The 16,965-nt window shown below is 50.1% G+C and overlaps 1 protein-coding gene across 1 annotated transcript in view; it reads right to left on the reverse strand.

Moving 5' to 3' along the window:
• The window catches only part of NOC2L (NOC2 like nucleolar associated transcriptional repressor), a 144,143-nt gene that overhangs the window by 66,072 nt on the left and 61,106 nt on the right, over nt 1-16,965 (reverse strand). The window contains exons 11-12 of the mRNA XM_075328046.1: nt 2,541-2,680; nt 371-482 (exon numbers count right to left, since the gene is read on the reverse strand). Of these exons, the coding sequence (XP_075184161.1) occupies nt 371-482; nt 2,541-2,680 (252 nt within the window). The remainder of the gene's footprint in view (nt 1-370; nt 483-2,540; nt 2,681-16,965) is intronic.

Genomic DNA, 16,965 nt, shown 5'->3' on the forward strand with positions numbered 1-16,965 from the left:
ATTTCGGCAAGTCCGTCGGCTTTGCTTGGGTTGCAGTTCTCGGCACAGCGTCTAGACAGAAGTGGTGCTGTGCAGAAATAATGCTGAGGCCTCTCCGCGCTCCTGATTGACAAGAGGTTCTCTGCAGTCAGGCTCCCGCACATCAGCGAGTCACAGCAGCGAGCCACAATATCCCTCCTGCAGATTCATATACCATCCGTGAGAAGGGGGGGGGAAATAAATCAATGTGTGCTTTTGTGCAAAAACAGACGAAGGGCACGCAGACCTGTAATATAGGAGACGCTAAAAATTCTGCTCCACGGCCCAGAAGCGAAACGCGTTGGCTAAACCAGTGCGGCCATAGACCGTGCAGACAAGGGGGAGAACGTACCTCCTGGATAAAGGGGAGGACAGGGATGAAGACTCCGGTGCTTTCCGACAGCAGGGTCAGCGCTCGCACACAGTGCATCCTCAGGGGGAAGTAACGCACAGTCGGGACCAGCCTGCGGAAAAAGGGACAAGCATTAATATAATGTAATATCGCAGCTCTAGGAAAGACAATTGTGACAGCTTCGAGGCATTAAAGGGTTTGCCCATCCTCTGGGGACCATTTTGCATTAATTTTTACCCAAAAATCCCTTTTGTAATTGGGTTCTAATAAAAATGTTGCAACGTTTGCCTTCTATAGCCTCTGTCTACTGCTGGCTGCAGAAGGAGTTAACTGAGGATTCATCAGTGAGCTCCAATGGGAATGCTGACACTTACCTGTCCATTGAGGTCCTTAAAAGAGTGGACAACCCCTTTAAAGCAGCTCCTTAAAACAATGCAAATGTGCATATTACCCCTGCACATTTAGGGGTAGATATTTTCTTGCACAGAGCAAAACTTCCTCACGGCGGCTATTACTGGGACGCGAGATTGGTGCAATGCTGCCACCTAGTGGTGAATGTGTGGTATGACATGTCTACAGCGCTGTGAATGTACCAGGGATGGAAAATCTACAGACTAACTGGAGCCGGATCCTTCGACCAGTGACGGATAAATTCACTGGAGCAAACGGAGAATTAAAGTGAAAGGATGCAATACAGATCCCTGCAATGTTATGGTGGATGGTTTCGGAATTTTAGTATAATAGAAGGTAACACCTAAAATTGACAAAAAAAAAAAAAAAGCTACAGATCTGCGCTTACAAGCTCCATAGTAAAGGAGCTTGCAAGTTCTGAGGTCTTTGCCAAAGCACTGACCACTGCTGAAACTGCATACAAGGTCGATAACCATGGCAACAAGCAAAAAAAAAAAAAAAACAAAGATCAAAAATCCCTGGTTCCAAAGAACGGAGAGGACGTTAAATAGGAACTATAAATTCCAAAGATCCTTAATATTACAGTCAGAACCCTCAGTGGTCGAGAACGTTCTGCCTTACGCAGATTTAGCGCTGAGCCGCCACTACTGCCTTGCAATCTGATTGGCTGCCACATGGTCAACGTGATATCACCGCTGCAGCTAATCACTGACCTCAGCGGCTCTCCCAGTGTTGAGCTCAGCGATTGGCTGCAGAAGCAGTCAACATGACTGCACAAGGCAGCCACCAGGGCAGCGGCAGTGACAGTGCTGGACCCGAGGGAGGGCAAATAATACTCTGTTCGCATTTTTAGTACATTTTTTCTAAAAAGAGGACAGTGCCTTTAAAGAGAATCTGTCAGCAGGTTATTACTGTGGAATCTGAGAGCAGTATAATGTAGGGAAAGAGACCCTGTGATTCCAGCAAAGTGTCACCTACTTGGCTGCAGTTTTCATAGAATCCCTGTTTTCTCTGCTGTAGATATAGCAGTGCTCAGAATGCTGAGCTGTGTATAAGCCCGCCGACATACACAGGAAGCTGCCAATCAGTGGTGGGGTTGGGTTAAATTGATTAGCTGGACTGTATTGCATGTCTCAGCTAGCCCACTAGTGATAATCTCCTGGTGATGAAACACTCATAGTACAGAAATTACAGCAAGCTGCTGAGGAAATAACATCTCTGGAATCAGGCGCTCAGCTCCTACATCATGCTGCTCTCAGATTACACAGCAACAACCTCCTGAAAGATGGATTCCATTCAAGTGCTAAGAGATAACAAAGTTCAAACTTAAAGAGACTACCACAAAAAAAAAATGCAATACTCAAGAGACTACTGCGATTGCACAATTTGGTATAGACATCTTAAAAGTTTAAAAAAAAAAACCAAAACACAACCAAAAAAATGCACTGTAAAATGTAGCAGAAAAAAAAGCTGAGGTTTTTTTGCAAATGGGGACATTGTTTTATTCAGCTGTTGATGGTTTAGCTAGTCTATAAAGGATCTGCCATTTCATTCTAACCTATTGATGTGTCATCTAAATAGTCGCTGTTCTTTTAGACCATTTGTTCCCATTTGAAGTCCCAGCTCATATAGTGCTGGCAGAATATTGATGAAGAGGAACCATCCACTGCAAAAGACTGGTGGTCGAGTTACAGAGCAACAGGATAGTTCCCGGACATATGTAGACTGGTAATAATGAGGGCATCTCGTCCCATCCTACCTGATACAACCGGTGATGACCTGGACCAGCGGATAGATCAGAGGCTCCAGGACTTCATTGGGGTGGATTGTGCTCAGCACTCGGCACCACAGATACAAGCAGTGGATGTACTGCCAGTTATATACGGACTGGTAAGCCCCCTGTATAGAGCAGGAAAAAAGAAAACAAAAAGGTGCATTAACATCCGAGAACATAGGACTTGTGAGAGATATATATATATATAATATATTTTTACAAGAATTCAATGGTCATTGCATAGCAATAATACAAATATAAATTTTTACAAAGTCTACTGCTTCAGTTTTTCTAATGGCAATTTGCATATACTCCAGAATGTCATAAAGAGTGATCAGCTTAACAGCAATTACTTGCAAAGTCAATATTGGCTAAGAAAATGAACTTTAACCCCCAAAACACATTTCAACATCATTGCATTCCTGCCTTAAAAGGAGCAGCTAACATTGTTTTAGTGATTGTTCCAGTAACACAGGTGTGGGTGTTGATGAGGACAGGGCTGGCGATCAATCAGTCATGATTAAGTAAGAATGACACCACTGGACACTTTAAAAGGAGGCTGGTGCTTGGTATCATTGTTTCTCTTCAGTTAACCATGGTTATTTCTAAAGAAACACGTGCAGCCATCATTGCTCTGCACAAAAATGGCCTAACAGGGAAGAGTATCGCAGCTACAAAGATTGCACGTCAGTCAACAATCTATCGCCTCATCAAGAACTTCAAGGCGAGAGCTTCCATTGTTGCCAAAAAGGCTCCGGGGCACCCAAGAAGGACCAGCAAACGCTTAAAACTGTTTCAGCTGCGGGATGGGACTCCCAGCAGTGCCGAGCTAGCTCAGCAATGGCAGCAGGCTGGTGTGAGTGCTGCACGCACTGTGAGGCGGAGACTGCTTGAGCAAGGCCTGGTTTCAAGGAGGGCAGCAAAGAAGCCACTTCACTCCAGAAAAAACATCAGGGACCGACTGATATTCTGCAAAAGGTACAGGGAGTGGACTGCTGAGGACTGGGGGAAAGTCATTTTCTCACATGAATCCCCTTTTCGAGTGTTTGGGACATCTGGAAAACAGCTTATTAGGAGAAGAAGAGGTGAGCGCTACCACCAGTCTTGTCTCATGCCAACTGTTAAGCATCCTGAAACCATTCATGTGTGGGGTTGCTTCTCATCCAAGGGAAATCGGCTCACTCACAGTCTTGCCTAAAAACACAGCCATGAATAAAGAATGGTACCAGAATGTCCTCCAAGAGCAACTTCTCCCAACTGTCCAAGAGCAGTTTGGCGCCCAACAATGCCTTTTCCAGCATGATGGAGCACCTTGCCATAAAGCAAAGGCGATAACTAAATGGCTCATGGAACAAAACAGAGATTTTGGGTTCATGGCCTGGAAACTCCCCAGATCTTAATCCCATTGAGAACTTGTGGGCAATCATCAAGAGACGGGTGAACAAACAAAAACCAACAAATTCTTGCAAAATGCAAGCATTGCTTATGCAAGAATGGACAGCTATCAGTCAGGATTTGCTCCAGAAGTTGATTGAGAGCAGCCAGGGAGAATTGCAGAGGTCCTGAAGAAGAACATTGCAAATATTGACTTGCTGCATTTACTCATTGTAACTGTCAATATAACCTTTTGGTCTCATAATATGATTGCAATTATATTTCTGTATATCAGACAAACACAATTAAAAACCAGACGACAACAGATCATGTGAAAATATAATTTTGGTGTCATTCTCAAAACATTTGGCCATGACTGTAGTGCGCTCTGACATCACCTATTGGGGAGGAGGTAAGTTGTGCCATCATCTATTATGAATGGAGAATCCTGCGATATCTACTGTATATAGGTGTTATCAATGATTGTACAGGAGAAGGAGGTGAGCTGTGATATCTATTGTGAATGGTGGATCCTGTGCTATCTACTCTTCTACTCTATATAGGAGGTGCTATCTATCCTTATACAGAAAGAGGAGGCGGTAGTAAGCTGTGACATCACCTATTGTCAATGGTGGATCCTGTGTTATTTACTGTATATAGAGGTGTTATCAGTCATTGTGCCAAGGAGGAGGAGAAGGTGGGCTGTGACATCACCTATTGTGAATGGTGGATCCTGTGCCATCTACTCTATATAGAGGTGCCATCTATCATTATACAGAAAGAGGAGGCGGTGGTAAGCTGTGACATCACCTATTGTGAATGGTTGACCCTGTGTGATCAACTGTGCTGTATAGGAGGGGGACGAGGTGAACTGTAACATCACCTATTGTCAAAGGTGAACCCTATCTTATCTACTGTATACAGAGGAGTGAGCACTTGTTATATAGGAGGAGGTGAGCTGTGACACCACCTATTGTGAATACTCAACCCTATGTTATCTACTGTATATATAGGAGGTAGCTCACTGCAATCCTGACTGTGATGATAACGAGACTGATTAAAAGTCTTCTGCACAGAACAGGAATCTTATTAGGCATAGATTTCAGATTTTTTGTATTTGGTGTCGCTATAAAAAAAAAAAATCCACAACATACCCATCGGATGAACTTAAAGACCCCTGATGGGGGCCACAGTTGCCCTCCAGTGGGGTTGACCTCAATGTACCAGTATGGGTAGAGCAGTGTCAGTGCTCCCCATCCCCCTGGATCACAGTCTGCAGATCTGCCGGGGATCGCCAATGTGCGATCATCGCTTCGATCACTCGGCCCTGTATGTTGGAGGGGTCCTGGGATCAGCGAGGGATCACCTCGCTGCCATGTCAAAAGAGGCATGAACAATGATGACAGCGACTGGCTGCGATCTTTATCATCGCCTTATGGAGGAAAGCCTAAAAGTAGAGGTAAAGCGCACACGGCTGGATACTCGGCGTCCGCAGCACAGACCGGGCTGGAGCCGCTGACGCAGCATTACAGTAAACAAATCTGGGGAAAAAATAATTGGCTTATAAGTATCTGTCTGAGCTGTGGAGTGAGAAGACTCCTGCCATTACCATCCAATTATAGGAGTTTTCGCTCTGCAATCCCACATCCAGACGGGGCCAGAACCATTACACAGACACCTGTGCAAAGCTGCAGACACCGTGCGCAAAACAGCAGCCCATACAAGTCCTATACAGAGGACGCGGAACATCCCCGGACAGGTCTCAATACTCTCCTGTTCAATTCAGCAGTGCCCAAGCAGAGCCGCTCCGGGGGTCCCCGTCTGTATCAGCTTACTGGTCCTGATGAAGTGCAGAAATATTTGTCCATGTAGCCAATCAACAGCAAGTAACTGTCTGCAGTGGTCATCAGCATGCACACCATCACTGCAGGCCAATAAAGGGGTGGTCCAAGGGCAAAGTAATATTCAATCTATTGAGTGCCAGAATTCAAACTAGTTTGTAATATATTTGTAGTAAATATTCCCTCCCCAACTACACTATCTACTTGGTTTTCTATTTTTTCCCTACTTGTTTTCAGAATCCCCAGTGCATGCTAAGAAAGTCAAACAAAGTGTCATTAGGGGGCAGAAGCTACAGTCACTGCCTCCGCCCCCTCCCTGAAACAAAGCGTCATTAGGGGGCAGAAGCTACAGTCACTGCCACTGCCTCCGCCCCCTCCCTGAAACAAAGCGTTATTAGGGGGCAGAGGCTACAGTCACTGCCATTGCCACCGCCTCCTCCCTCAAACAAAGCATCATTAGGGGGCAGAAGCTACAGTCACTGCCACTGCCTCCGCCCCCTCCCTGAAACAAAGCGTCATTAGGGGGCAGAGGCTACAGTCACTGCCATTGCCACCGCCTCCTCCCTCAAACAAAGCGTTATTAGGGGGCAGAGGCTACAGTCACTGCCATTGCCACCGCCTCCTCCCTCAAACAAAGCGTCATTAGGGGGCAGAAGCTACAGTCACTGCCATTGCCACCGCCCCCTCCCTGAAACAAAGCGTCATCAGGGGACAGAGGCTGCAGTCACTGCCATTGCCACCGCCCCCTCCCTGAAACAAAGCATCATCAGGGGGCAGAGGTTACAATCACTGCCTCCGCCTCCTTCCTGAAACAAAACATCATGAGGGGGCAGAGGTTACAGTCACTGCCACTGCCTCCACCCTCTCCCTGAAACAAAGCGTCATCAGGTGGCAGTGGCTGCAGTCACTGCTACTGCCACCTCCCTGAAGCAAATAATCACCAGTGACATCCATTTCCGGGGCTGGGCACATCCCTGCGCACTGTTCTCTTTTTGATGTGCACAATGACGGCGCGCTCTTTTGTCAGCACAGCTCAGCAGTAATGAGCCTGGAGGAGAGCAGTGCCAGAATACTCTGCATCTAGAGACCAGTAATGTCATTGATAAGGGCTTCGCTGGTCACTGCATACCGGGTACTCTGACACTGTTTTATTGCCAGCTCATTACAGCTGATCTGTGCAGAAAACAGAGCGCACATTGTCATGGTACACATCACACAGTGCACAGGGACGAGCCCAGCCCCTGAAATGAGCAACACTGATGACGCTTTGTTTCAGGGAAGGTGGGGGGGGGTGGAGGCTGTGGCAGTGACTGCAACCTCTTTCCCCTGATTATGCCTTTTTTTTTTTTTTTTATTATCCCAGTATGCACTGGGCTTAATCAAACAAAGCATTCTCAAAAAAAAAAAAAAGAAAAGAAAAACAGTAAGGAAGGATAGGGACTATAGTGCCAAATAGATAAAGTTTTAGAATAAAAATTACTTTAGTCTTCGGATGACCACTTTAAAACAGAAGAGGAGCACCGACACCGCGAAGAGTAAAAACTCAATTTTTCGTATTCTATTTTACGGACCTTCCTGCATTGGGTCAATTCTTTTAGATTCCAGTCAAATGCTCTAAAGCGTACCTGTTGTTCCAGAATAAGCCGTCATATGTGTACAAGATTAATAACACTAATACTGGCCATTATATCACTTGTATCCTGCATAGTCACCAGTTTTACCCCTCTACAGGATCTAATTTTGAGTCGTCTCTGAGCTAGTGGGTGGAGACTAGCTGCTATGATGTCTCCCAGAATCAGCATGAAGGACTTAATACAGAAGTACTGAGCAGTGCAGATGTGAAATCAGCATTGGGGTGAGATAAACACTTACTGGAAAGGATCAGCACTCTCTAGGTCTCTTTTCTCACTCAGTTTGCTCCTCACCCTACCTTCCTCTCTATAGACGGCTGTAATCTGGTCTCTCAGTGAACTGCTCATTAGTCCGGTCTTGACCAAAACAAACTTGAGCTGTTTTCTTTCCTCAAATAACGGAGGTCAGGAAGCATGGGGAAGAGAGAGAAGTGGATCATAAGTGGAGATGGAAAAAAAAATGTCTTACAAGATATATTCCAAAAAGTGTCTCATAGACATCTCACATTACTAATCTAGGGCTTAGTGGCAGCTGTAAACTGACATTAACCCTTTATTACACTATTTTCCACTGCTGCAGGGCAATCAGGAAGAGCTGGGTAAAGTGCTGGGATTGTCGCATCTCAATGGATACCGTAATTCTGGGCAGCTGCAGGCTGCAATTTTTAGGCTGGGGGGGGCCCCAATAACCATGGGTCTCCCCAGCCTGAGAATACCAGCCCCCAGCTGTCAGGCTTTATCTTGGTATCAAAATGGGTTAGTGTGGGGAAAGAAAACGCACACAGTTTTTAAGAAGGGGGTGAGGAGTAAAGGAACTGCACACAGTTTTTAAAAAGTATTTAAATAATGTAAGAAAAAAAAAAGTCACATGCGGCTCCTCTTATTTTGATACACAGCCACAAGAATGGATAGATGGACCTAGGTCTTTTTTCAACCTATGTGACTATGTATGTAAATATGATCCGTATGGCTCATCTGTGCTGGGTAGCATAAAATGGGTGGGGGGGGGAGGGGGCTGGGACACAGTTTGTGCGGTCACCACAAAACTGCAGCGGAAAAAAAAGTAACGTGTGCACAGCAAAACTGAAATCTCAGACTTTGCTGGGGAAGGAAACGCAGGCAGTTTGGTGCCACAAACTGCACGCAAAAAACGCAGCGTGTGCATGAGGTTTAAAGTGTTTTCTGGCTCCATATGGCCATAAATATCAGGACATGCTGCGAGTTACATAAGTTGCATGTAGTAAGCGCGCTCCAGCTGAGCCCGCAGAGCGCGCCCCGTGGGGCTAAGCTCCTCATGGAGGTCGTGGGGCCAGACAAGGGTGACAATATTAACGCTGCGTAAAGCAATCTGATGAGTTTGCAGGAACTAATCATCTCTAAACCTGGACGTAAGAGGGATTGGACACATATCCAGACGCCGCAAACAGCATTACAACTAATTCCATTAAAGGAGGGTAATGAGACGAGCCCCAGCGCAAGTGTCTGCTGACCGGATTATGTCAGCGAGCGGTCACTGCTGACAGATCCCCCAGACTTATAGACGGGGGTCAGGACCCACTGGCGCTCATGGGTTTGTTTCCTACACACCGTATCCTCTGCAAAACATAGGAAAATGCAGCAAAATCAGCAACATCCACGCATCCGACCATCATGCACGGACCGGCGGCGGCGGTGGTGGGCGAGTAAATGGAGTGGGGGCTTCTGCTCACATCAGAGACAAAAATCGGTCCGAGTGTCATCCGACTTTCAAGAAAGAAAGAGGAAAAACAAAAAGTTGCTGCACCTTGTATTAGTCATTTTTGTCCCACAGACCCATAGGCTTTCACTGCAGCTGGATCCAGCACTTGGATTAATGTCGGACATGTCTCCGCGATTTTGCACAGACCCATTCAGTCCATACCCGGCACACGGGTACATAACATAGGAGGACGATCCGGGGAATCCACACCCCCCACCGGGCAAGGGATCCCGGCACCACGACAGGGCAAGGGACCCCGGCACCACCACAGGGCAAGGGACCCCGGCACCACCACCGGGCAAGGGACCCCCGCACCACCACCGGGCAAGGGACCCCCGCACCACCACCGGGCAAGGGACCCCCGCACCACCACCGGGCAAGGGACCCCCGCACCACCACCGGGCAAGGGACCCCCGCACCACCACCGGGCAAGGGACCCCCGCACCACCACCGGGCAAGGGACCCCGGCGCCACCACCGGGCAAGGAAAGCACACCCCTGCCGTGCATGACACGGACAATCATGGAGAACTCTGCACCACCTCAGCGCTGCCAGGGATCTCACAGAGGAATCGATCCTGACAATCAAAATCCTCTTCCTATAGAAGTTAGAATATCACATTTTCCAAATTGTAGCCAAACCAGAAGCGTAGTGCAATAAATGGTGTCTTTGCCAGGTCTGCATTTATGATAGGAGACGTTGGGAGGGTTCCTGGTGAACGAAGCCCATACAATCTCCCTAAAGGAATAACATTGCAAATTCAGTAAAAACCCCATTGTGATAAACACTTGCTGCTCCCCGTTTTCTGTAGTCACTGAAATTAAGTGGAGATTATATATATTATATATAAATTTAAAAAAAAAAATGTTTATAGTAGGTATTAAATAGAAGCCGGTGTGCCCGCTTAGCAAAGCGTTTAATGAGTGCATCTGTCCCACCCTAGGGGGCGCCAGGGACATTGTGCACCTTGATTGACCTCAAATGAAAATTGGCGAGTCAATTAATGGATGCACGGGATACAGAGCGGATACGGAGATTCTGACAATTTCCCCGCTCCGCAGGTCGGTTTCTTCTGCAGGATTCACGTACAATTTGTTCAATTTATCTGTCAGTAACAAACAAAGGAGGAGAAGAAGCAGCGATCATTTCTACCAGTGCCACATCCAAACATAGATCACCACCGAGCAAGCGGAATTACAAAAGAAATGCAAATAGAAATGCAATGCTCAGCTTCCACTGCTGATCAGCACTGCCACACAATGGACTGTAGGTGGCAGTGTGGCTATGCTTCTAAAAATCAGAACACCTTCCATATCACATAGTAATAGAAAAGCAACGGGCATCGCTCAGGTGCAGGAGCGGCAAGAGAGGGGGACGGGGCGGCAAAAGGAGGAGGAGAGAGGGGGACGGGGCGGCAAAAGGAGGAGGAGAGAGGGGGACGGGGCGGCAAAAGGAGGAGGAGAGAGGGGGACGGGGCGGCAAAAGGAGGAGGAGAGAGGAGGACGGGGCGGCAAAAGGAGGAGAGAGGGGGACGGGGGGGAGCGGCAAAAGGAGGAGAGAGGGGGACGGGGGGGAGCGGCAAAAGGAGGAGAGAGGGGGACGGGGGGGGAGCGGCAAAAGGAGGAGGGGGACGGGGGGGGGAGCGGCAAAAGGAGGAGGGGGGACGGGGGGGAGCGGCAAAAAGAGGAGGGGGGACGGGGGGGAGCGGCAAAAGGAGGAGGGGGGACGGGGGGAGCGGCAAAAGGAGGAGGGGGGGGAGCGGCAAAAGGAGGAGAGGGGGAGCGAAAAGAGGAGAGGGGGAGCGGCAAAAGGAGGAGAGGGGGAGCGGCAAAAGGAGGAGAGGGAGGCGGAAAAAAGAGGAGAGGGGGGGCGGTAAAAGAGGAGAGGGGGGGCGGTAAAAGAGGAGAGGGGGGGCGGTAAAAGAGGAGAGGGGGGGCGGTAAAAGAGGAGAGGGGGGGCGGTAAAAGAGGAGAGGGGGGGACGGAAAAGGAGGAGAGGGGGGACGGAAAAAGAGGAGAGGGGGGACGGAAAAGGAGGAGAGGGGGGACGGAAAAGGAGGAGAGGGGGGACGGAAAAGGAGGAGAGGGGGGACGGAAAAGGAGGAGAGGGGGGGACGGAAAAGGAGGAGAGGGGGGACGGAAAAGGAGGAGAGGGGGGACGGAAAAGGAGGAGAGGGGGGACGGAAAAGGAGGAGAGGGGGGACGGAAAAGGAGGAGAGGGGGGACGGAAAAGGAGGAGAGGGGGGACGGAAAAGGAGGAGAGGGGGGACGGAAAAGGAGGAGAGGGGGGACGGAAAAGGAGGAGAGGGGGGACGGAAAAGGAGGAGAGGGGGGACGGAAAAGGAGGAGAGGGGGGACGGAAAAGGAGGAGAGGGGGGACGGAAAAGGAGGAGAGGGGGGACGGAAAAGGAGGAGAGGGGGGACGGAAAAGGAGGAGAGGGGGGACGGAAAAGGAGGAGAGGGGGGACGGAAAAGGAGGAGAGGGGGGACGGAAAAGGAGGAGAGGGGGGACGGAAAAGGAGGAGAGGGGGGACGGAAAAGGAGGAGAGGGGGACGGAAAAGGAGGAGAGGGGGGACGGAAAAGGAGGAGAGGGGGGACGGAAAAGGAGGAGAGGGGGGACGGAAAAGGAGGAGAGGGGGGACGGAAAAGGAGGAGAGGGGGGACGGAAAAGGAGGAGAGGGGGGACGGAAAAGGAGGAGAGGGGGGACGGAAAAGGAGGAGAGGGGGGACGGAAAAGGAGGAGAGGGGGCGGAAAAAGGAGGAGAGGGGGAGTGGCAAAAAGGAGGAGAGGGGGAGTGGCAAAAAGGAGGAGAGGGGGAGTGGCAAAAAGGAGGAGAGGGGGAGTGGCAAAAAGGAGGAGAGGGGGGCAGAAAAAGGAAAGACGGCAGCAAATGGAGGGACATTTTTTTAAATAACATTTTAGAATATTTTGAAGAGAAAAAAAAAATATTGCTTGTTACACACATTTTGTTTTTATAGTGTAACTAAGAGAATTGTGAGTTGGATCGATCATACAGTAAACTGAACAACTCCGTGTATACTGCCTCTGCCACTATACCACTACGTGTGGCTGCCCGCCTCTACAAGGCCCAAACAGCCGAAAATGATGCACAACACAGCACTCTGGACTGTCTATATCATTACAGTCAATGGCCTCATCAGTGCATACACCTGAAATCTCGTTTTGTGGAGGACCCGGACGTAATCCCCGACAGGGACACTGAACTCAGAGGCAAACACTTACTGATCAGCACTACTACATAACGGACTATAGGTGGCGCTGTGGCTGCACTTTAACAGATTAACCATAGACATGATGGTGGAAACGTGCTAATATATGCACACAATTTTATGTATTATTCTTTGCTCCTATAGCGCCATCATATTGCCCAGCGCTTTACAAACACAGTCCCCATTGGAGCTCACAATCTAAAGAAGGGAATTTTGTTACTTACCGTAAATTCCTTTTCTTCTAGCTCCTATTGGGAGACCCAGACGATTGGGTGTATAGCACTGCCTCCGGAGGCCACACAAAGCATTACACTAAAAAGTGTAAGGCCCCTCCCCTTCTGCATATACACCCCCAGTGGGATCACTGGCTCACCAGTTTTAGTGCAAAAGCAAGAAGGAGGAAAGCCAATAACTGGTTTAAACAAATTCACTCCGAAGTAACGTCGGAGAACTGAAAACCATTCAACATGAACAACATGTGTACCCGCAAAACAACCAAAAATCCCGAAGGACAACAGGGCGGGTGCTGGGTCTCCCAATAGGAGCTAGAAGAAAAGGAATTTACGGTAAGTAACAAAATTCCCTTCTTCTTCGGCGCTCCATTGGGAGACCCAGACGATTGGGACGTCCAAAAGCTGTCCCTGGGTGGGTAAAGAAATACCTCATGTTAGAGCTGCAAAGACAGCCCTCCCCTACGGGGATGTCACTGCCGCCTGCAGGACTCTTCTACCTAGGCTGGCGTCCGCCGAAGCATAGGTATGCACCTGATAATGTTTGGTGAAAGTGTGCAGACTCGACCAGGTAGCTGCCTGGCACACCTGTTGAGCCGTAGCCTGGTGTCGTAATGCCCAGGACGCACCCACGGCTCTGGTAGAATGGGCCTTCAGCCCTGATGGAACCGGAAGCCCAGCAGAACGGTAGGCTTCAAGAATTGGTTCCTTGATCCATCGAGCCAGGGTGGATGTTGCAGCCTGCGATCCCTTGCGCTGACCAGTGACAAGGACAAAGAGTGCATCCGAGCGGCGCAGGGGGGCCGTGCGGGAATGTAGATTCTGGGTGCTCTACACCAGATCCAACAATGCAAAGCCATTACATATCGATGAAATGGATAAAAGGAAGGTAAGGAGATATCCTGATTGTGATAAAAAGGGGATACCACCTTAGGGAGAAACTCTGGGATCGGACGCAGCACTACCTTATCTTGGTGAACACCAGGAAGGGAGCTTTGGATGACCGCGCTGCTAGTTCGGACACTCTCCGAAGAGACGTGACCGCTACCAGAAAGGCCACTTTCTGTGAAAGTCGAGAAAGTGAAAACATCCCTCAGAGGCTCGAAGGGCGGCTCCTGGAGAGCAATTAATACCCTGTGCAGATCCCATGGGTCTAACGGCCTCTTGTACGGAGGGACAATGTGATAACCCCCCTGCAGGAACGTGCGTACCTGAGGAAGTCGTACTAGGCGCTTCTGAAAGAATACCGACAGCGCTGCGACTTGTCCTTTAAGGGAGCCGAGCGACAAACCTTTTCCCAATCCAGATGCAGGAAGGGAGGAAAAAGGAGACAATGCAAATGGCCAGGGAGACACTCCCGAAGCAGAGCACCAAGATAAGAATAACTTCCACGTCTTGTGGTAGATCTTGGCAGACGTCGGCTTCCTAGCCCGTCTCATGGTGGCAATGACGTCTTGAGATAATCCTGAAGACGCTAGGATCTCGGACTCGATGGCCATACAGTCAGGATCAGGGCCGTAGAATTCAGTGGAAAAAAACGGCCCTTGGGACAGTAAGTCTGGCCGGTCTGAGAGTGCCCACGGTTGGCCGACCGTGAGATGCCACAGATCCGGGATCCACGACCTCCTCGGCCAGTCTGGGACGACGAGGATGGCGCGGCGGCAAGCGGAGCTGAGCTTGCGTAGCACTCTGGGCAACAGTGCCAGAGGTGGAAACACATAGGGTAGCTGGAACTGCGACCAATCCTGAACTAGGGCGCCTGCCGCCAGAGCTCTTTGCTCGTGAGACCGCGCCATGAAAATCGGGACCTTGTTGTTGTGCCGAGACGCCATTAGGTCGACGTCCGGCATCCCCCAGCAGCTACAGATTTCCTGACACCATTCTGGGTGCAGAGGCCATTCCCCTGCGTCCATGCCCAGGCGACTGAGGAAGTCTGCTTCCCAATTTTCTACGCCCGGGATGTGAACTGCGGATATGGTGGATGCTCTGTCCCCCACCCACGTCAGAATCCGCCGGATTGCCTGGTAGGCTTGGCGATGCGTGTTCCGCCTTGGTGGGCGATGTCTGCCACCGCTGTGGAATTGTCCCGACTGAATTCGGATCTGTTTTCCTTCCAGCCACTGCTGGAAGGCTTGCAGGGCAAGATACACTGCCCAGATTTCCAGAACATTGATCTGAAGGATGGACTCCTCTGAAGAGAGTCCTTGACCGTCTGAGAAGGGAAACGTTCCTGTCTAGGGACGTCGACTCCCCAACCCATTGGCAAAGCATGTCCCATTGAAGTGGACGCAGATGAAACTGCGCGAAAGTGACTGCCTCTGCATGAGGCGTCTTAAGGGGTGTGACTGGCCTTGAAGGAGAGACTGCACCCCCGTCTGTAGTGAACGCTGCTTGTCCAGCGGAAGCTTCACTATCGCTGAGGGAGTGTGAAACTCCATGCCCAGATAAGTCAGCGATTGGGTCGGTGCCCGATGTAACCTTGAAAAGTTGATGATCCACCCGAAACTCTGGAGAGTCTCCAGCGCCCCGTTCAGGGCTGTGTTGGGCATGCCTCTTGAGAGGGTGCCTTGACAAGTGGATCGTCCCAGTAAGGATCACAGAGTGACCCTGAGAGTGCAGGACTGCTCCCTCTGCTGCCCTGAACTTGGTGAAAACCCGTAGGGCTGTCGCCAGACCGAAGGGCAGGGCTACGCACTGAAGATGCTCGTCTTCAATAACGAAACGTAGCAAACGCTGGTGCTCTGGAGCAATCGGCACGTGGAGATAAGCATCCTGATATCTATTGATGCTAGGAAATCTCCTGGAGACATTGAGGCAATGACGGAGCGGAGGGTTACATCCGGAACCGCCTGGCCCTTCACATGCTTGGTGAGCAGTTTTAGGTCCAGAACGGAACGGAAAGAGCCACCCTTTTTTGCACCCCAATCAGATTGGAGGAAAAAACCGTGTCTTGTTCCTGAAGAGGAACAGGGATTACCACTCCTTCTGCCTGCAGAAGAGCATCGGCTCGGTGGGGGGGGGGGGAATGTCCTGTACACGTGAGACACAATGTCTCTCACCCACCGGTCTGTGACCTGCGGCAGCTAAATGTCGCCAAGCGGGAGAGTCTGCCACCAACCGCGGATGCGGAGAGAGAGAGCTGAAGTCATGAGGAGACCGCCTTGGTAGCGGTTCCTCCTGCAGCCTTCCTTGGGCGTGATTGAGCCCGGCCGGAATTTGAGCCCCTCTGAGCCTTTTGAGCCCTTTTGGACGAGGACAATTGGGACCCTGCCCGAGCCTGGGAAGGACCGAAACCTCGACTGTCCCCCCAGGACAGCATTACTAGGGTAAGTCGCAATGCAGACATTGCGAGGTTAAGGACACCACCTGCGGCACAGATGTACATGTGCTCAAGACCAGCTGCGCAAGACCAGCTGAAATAAGCTTAGAGTGCCCATACGGCTGCGAATGCCGGAGCAACCGACACGCTGATAGCTTCACAGACAGATTTCAACCAGAGGTCCATCTGTCTGTCAATGGCATCTTTAAGTGACGTCCCATCTCCACTGCAACTATGGATCTAGCCGCAAGCCTGGAGATTGGGGGATCCACCTTTGGACCCTGGGTCCAGCGCTTTACCACGTCAGGGGGAAAGGGATAACGTGTATCCTTAATACGTTTGGAGAAAACGCTTATCTGGTAAGCGTGGTGTTTCTGAACTGCTTCTCTGAAGTCAGCGTGGCCAGAAAAGTACTCAATATACGCATGAGATACTGAAAAAGGATTTCTCCTGCTGTAAAGCTGACTCCTCCACTGAAGGAGCTGAGGGAGAAATATGCAACATTCCATTGCTGGACGCTATAAGATCATTCACTATGGCGTCCCCATCCGGTGTATCCGGATTGAGAGCGGTGTCAGGACCAAAGCCCTGATCAGCTACGTCTGCCTCATCATACAGAGAGTCGTCCTGCTGGGACCTTGACCAGTGATGAAGCCGAGTGCCGCACCCAGCGAGCTAGCTTAGGCTGTCTGGGACTGTCGTCCGTGTCAGAGCCTTCACCCTGGAATGCCTGGGACCCCCCCGGAGCACTGATTATGTTCCAAATGAGGGTGGCCAGGGAGCATTAATCAAGATTGCCCATGGCCTGTCTGGACTGCAAAGTCTCTATCCCATGACAATCTATCAGCCGAAACTGCAACTCCGTCCCTGTCCCTGGACAGGGTAACAGGTGGTTCCTTTGGCCACCTCTAGTAGAGACCCCGGCTGACCAAGTGCTACAGGGGAGCATTGCCCACAATGGGGGTCAGTGGAACCTGCCGGTGGAACAGTATCACATGCAGGAAAAGCAGCATAGAAAGCCTGTGTTGCTTTTTTTTGCTGCTGTAT

The sequence above is a fragment of the Anomaloglossus baeobatrachus genome, chromosome 11, assembly GCF_048569485.1.
Source record: "Anomaloglossus baeobatrachus isolate aAnoBae1 chromosome 11, aAnoBae1.hap1, whole genome shotgun sequence".
NCBI lineage: Eukaryota > Metazoa > Chordata > Amphibia > Anura > Aromobatidae > Anomaloglossus > Anomaloglossus baeobatrachus.